Source organism: Pistacia vera, unplaced genomic scaffold (genome assembly GCF_008641045.1).
Source record: "Pistacia vera cultivar Batoury unplaced genomic scaffold, PisVer_v2 Contig160, whole genome shotgun sequence".
Lineage (NCBI taxonomy): Eukaryota > Viridiplantae > Streptophyta > Magnoliopsida > Sapindales > Anacardiaceae > Pistacia > Pistacia vera.
The window spans coordinates 1,795,765-1,800,366 of NW_022195685.1; the positions used below are offsets into that span (position 1 = coordinate 1,795,765).

A 4,602-nucleotide genomic window follows, 5' to 3' on the forward strand; every position below is an offset into this window, starting at 1 on the left:
AATTTGATTTCGGGATTAATTGAGATAATTCATAATAAATGTAATTTTAATATCAATATGTAATCCTTTTGTTTGGAAAACAAGAATTTCAAAATTAATGTTTGGATGCAATGCAATCCTACTAGTGTAAAAGAAATAATAATAATAATTAATTTTTAAATATTCTGCAAAACTGTTGTTGGATTAGGATATTGTTAAAGATGCATATCAACTTTTTGAATGGTATGTTTTAAAAAATATTTTTCAAATCAAATCACAATGAGATTTGTTTCAATCAAAATTAACCAGTAATGTTACCGAGATTTACATCCTATAAAGCCCTGAAACCATAGAAACGAGACACTGATTTTCTCTTTATATTCCACTTTCTGATTGCAACATACAACCCCATTTACATTCACCAAACTTTCTCATTCAAATGTTAAATATTACAACCAGATTGGTAGCTTTAAAATTAAAAAAAAAAACCAAGTTTTTAATAAAACTTCCAATAAACTGAGCAACTAAACCACTACTTGTACACAACACATAATCATAAACAAGTCTCACAATGCTAGGAGGCAGGATTTGAGAACCCACTTGTTTTATTTTCATCACAATGACAAAATGCCAACAAATTCTTAAGAAAACACTTAGTGGCTTACCAGCTTCAAAGAGTTTGCTTTCTCTTGCAGGGTGTCAAGCAGACTGTCAAAGCTCTTCTTGAAGGAGTCGACTCCTTCAAGTTCGAGTTGAGTGCCAACATAGCTCCAGTCAATTCCCAACTTCTCAAGTGCGCTGTAAATGCCTTCAGCTTCGGAAACGTTTACGTCGATTGTTCTTGAAACAGCACCATGATCGACAAATGCTTGGAGAGCTTGGTCTGGCATGGTTGAAACCTGTAATAGGGAAACCAGTAACAAGCATAAAAAGGGTTGTCCATCAACAAATTAATGTTGAAAACCATGAAGTTCGTTGTTGTGATATATTAAAATGAGCAGCAATTAGAAACGAACACAAGAAATCAAAGTGAGGATAGAAGCAGCTCACCGTATCAGGTCCGATGAGAGGAGCAACATATAAAGTGTCAGGGTAGGCAGGGTTCTTTACGCTGGTTGAGGCCCACAACACCCTCTGCTTCTTTGCACCTTTCTTCACAAGAGCCTCCCATCTTGGACCAGAGAATTTCTTCTGGTAGAGCTGGTACGCCAAGGCAGCTTGAGCTACGGCAGCCTAAAATGGTTAAGATGGCATGCAATGAGCACAACTTTACATTCTACTTTTATAGTCCTCAGGAGTAAGAATATGTAATTGAACCTAAGTTACCTTTCCCCGGAGATCAAGAGCTTCTGGTGTTCCAATCTTTTCAAGCATTTTGTCAATGAGGGTGTCAACTCGACTAACAAAAAAGGATGCAACACTTGTAACTTTAGAGAGGTCATCTAGACCAGAAGCCTCAAGGCCATCCAAGTAAGCATCGATGACTGCTTCATATCTAGCAAGGGAGAAAATGAGCTGTACAAACATGCAACAGAAATTGAAAATCAGAGACTATCATAGAGAAATGGTTGTTTTAAAACATAGGAGAATTGAAGGAGTTCGATGAACCAAAATTTTGATCCTTTGGATCAATACAGCAGCAGCACATACTTTGCACTCAAGGTTATAGCCAAATACACCAGCATATAATAGTGTATAGATTAAGACAACTTTTACAATAAAATTGGTTATATAGCCCAAGAATAGGAAGGGAAGGACAGAATGAACTCACAGTCACATTGACGCTAATGCCATTTGCTATAACTTCCTTGATAGAAGGAATGCATGGAGCTGTGGCAGGTATCTTAATGTAAACGTTGGAGCGGTCAACTACTTTGTGAAGCCATTTTGCTGCCTCCACAGTCCCTTGAGTATCATCAGCAAGTCTAGGTGAAACTTCAACAGAAACATAGCCATCACCACCATCAGTTTCGTCATAGATATGCTCAAAAAGTTTGCATGCATCTTGAATGTCCTTAATCACAAGTTCCCAGTATGCAGCTTCAATGTCTTTTCCAGATTGTACAAGTTCCCTGTAGATTCCAATAATTATTGATGAATACAACAAACAATTTTATATTTCTAAACAGAAATCAAGATAGTACACCCAACTTCCAAAATCCAATAAACAACAAACACAGACAACTCTTCTGAAATGAACACGAGTATTATTACGAGGATTTTACTGCTAGGGGCTAAAATGTCAATTGTTACATCCTTTGCCACCTAATAGATCAATGAAATCAAGAGGCATACAAGTTTCCACCTCCAAACAATCGAAAACTTCAGTTAAAAAAACTATAGTATAAATAATGAATTCCAAATACAATTAATAAAAGATCTGCAAAATTTAAAACATAAGCTGTGCTCCATGCACTAGTTTCAGCCACTGCAGTGATAAATTACATTATCCTTCATTAAAATCTCCTGAGCAGTTGGTAAAATTAATACAATAAATTCTATAAATCTATTTAGCTCTTTTCATGGTTTATTTATTCTTCACTTTTTCGGCCAGAGATAACATAATGTTCACAAATCCTGCAAAATTATATCGTTCAAAATTTTGCAAAAAGCTCACCACAACTGGGCAGTATCTAGGCTACCAGAAACAAAACAAAGCAATTGAATTTCCCAATCGTAAAGAAATCACAGTAGTACTTCAAAATCAAACCATTTACAATACCTGAATTGATCGTTGTAAGCATTTGACGATGAAATAGCTTTCTGGAAAATCTGAAAGCACAAATTTTAAACAGCTCAGTACACATGCTTGATATTAATTAATCAAACAAATATAAGTTTGCGTGAACTGAAAACGAGATTAGAAGTTACCGCTGGATTGCTTGTTACACCTCTCACACCACTAGCAATCAGTGGAAGCAAATCTGTAACTGGGCGACAGAGGTTATCATACCAAGGGCTCTGACCTTCCTTTTCATAAAGATCATGAAGTGATGTTCTTTTTGTTGCACTTCCATTTCCACCTGCTTGTGAACACCTGACACTGTAACCCAGTTGAATTCAGCATCAAAAGTGACTAAATGAAGTGCAATTTTTTTTTTTTTTTTTGGTTATTAACATTTCATCGAAACAAAAGTATTATTTTACATTTGATTTAGTATCTTACTCATGTACCAAAAATTAAATCTGAGTATATACAGAAATAAATAAATTTGATCAATTTAATAAAAGAGAATAATACTCTAATATATATTAAAAAAGATACAAATCTATAATCTATAAGATTAAAAGATCAAATCTAACAAAAAAGAATTCTAAAAAATAATTATTGGAATGGCAAAATTACACACAATGCAAAGCTCTATCAACTTTATATCAGAAAGAAACTCTTTGAAAAAAGCGAAAATGAATCAAACATAAGAGTCAAATCAAATCACAGCACCAAGAATGAATCAAGCATAAGAGTCAAATCAAATCGCAGCACCAAGGTTACAACTAAAAATAAAAAACTAAACTTGATCACCCAAAAGGGTTTCCACATAAAAAAAAATATATATGTATATAAAAAAAAAAACATACAACAGATCAAACTGAAACAAAGATAGATTGAACAAAAATGAAATATTACTCGAGTTCACACATATGATCAAATCAAAAACACAAAAATCCAAAAGCAAACTTACACCAAGGAGCCTCTCAAAACATGGTTATTTCTAAGGCTCAACTGAGAGGACACAACTTTGGAGTTGAACCCAGTTTTGTTATGAAGAGAAACGAAAGAAACCGACGCAAGAGAGGATCTGGGCTTGACCGATGATGAAGAGGAGGACAGAGCAGCGGGGGGTGAATTGCAAAGTTTTGAAACAGTGGCCATAGTGACTCAAAAGGGTTGGTGAAACAGAAGTGGAGTTGTTTGATAAGTTACGATACAACCGAAGAGAAATGAAGAGGGTTCGAAGTTTATATATAAAATAATGAAGAGAGTTGGTTGGTGTTGAGTTTGAGTCATTGACAAATTTCGGAGGAAGGAAAGCCGGGTTTGAGTTGTTGTCTTTATCCTGGGTTTTCTTTGGTTTGATTGGGGTCTTTTTTGTAATATTTTCATTTGTTTGGGGTTGAGAAATATGACATTTCACTGATTCGTCAACTTTCCTATTTTTAGATTTTAATAGAGTTAATTTTAATTATTACGAGCTAAATATTACTAAATTATTCTTATATAGTTTATTTTAATACTTAAAGCTTAACAATAAAGAGATTTTATTACTTCGAAAACCTCAAGGGATTTTTATTATAATATCATACCTAGAGATAAATTCATTAGCTGTTTTTAATTTCAAAACATATTTCTACTTTTACTTTTATTTTTTATTTTTTTATCTTTCATGATGGAAAGGTTAGAGTTGTTGTCTTGATGCTCGGTTTTGTTTGGTTTGATTGGGGTTATGTTTGTAATTTTCATTTCTTAAGGGCTTAGAGTGACATTTCACTGTTTCGTCAACTTTTCCATATTTATTTTCGGAATTTATTTTCTATTTTTACCATTTTTGATCATTCATTATTGAAAGGTTTGGAGGAATTTTAGTATTTTCTGTTTATTTTTTCGTTTAATTTATTATGGAA

The 4,602-nt window shown here is 33.7% G+C and overlaps 1 protein-coding gene across 1 annotated transcript; it reads right to left on the bottom strand.

Annotated features, from left to right (window-relative positions):
- Positions 1-372: 372 nt before the first annotated feature.
- LOC116125173 (transaldolase) lies at positions 373-3,931 on the bottom strand. Its single transcript, XM_031410904.1, has 7 exons — positions 3,663-3,931; positions 2,851-3,022; positions 2,702-2,751; positions 1,751-2,051; positions 1,306-1,494; positions 1,030-1,212; positions 373-878 (listed from the first exon to the last, which is right to left on the bottom strand). The coding sequence occupies exons 1-7, from the start codon at positions 3,851-3,853 to the stop codon at positions 633-635; spliced, it is 1,332 nt and encodes a 443-aa protein (XP_031266764.1). The 5' UTR covers positions 3,854-3,931; the 3' UTR covers positions 373-632.
- Positions 3,932-4,602: the final 671 nt, after the last annotated feature.

Bases quoted from the DNA above. Each gene is read 5' to 3' on its own strand.
- LOC116125173 (XM_031410904.1), bottom strand. From the start codon at position 3,853: ATGGCCACTGTTTCAAAACTTTGCAATTCACCCCCCGCTGCTCTGTCC. The intron at 1,495-1,750 runs GTGAGTTCATTC...ATGTTTGTACAG, and splicing joins GCATTAGCGTCAATGTGACT to CTCATTTTCTCCCTTGCTAG. The intron at 1,213-1,305 runs GTAACTTAGGTT...TAACCATTTTAG, and splicing joins CTCTTGATCTCCGGGGAAAG to GCTGCCGTAGCTCAAGCTGC.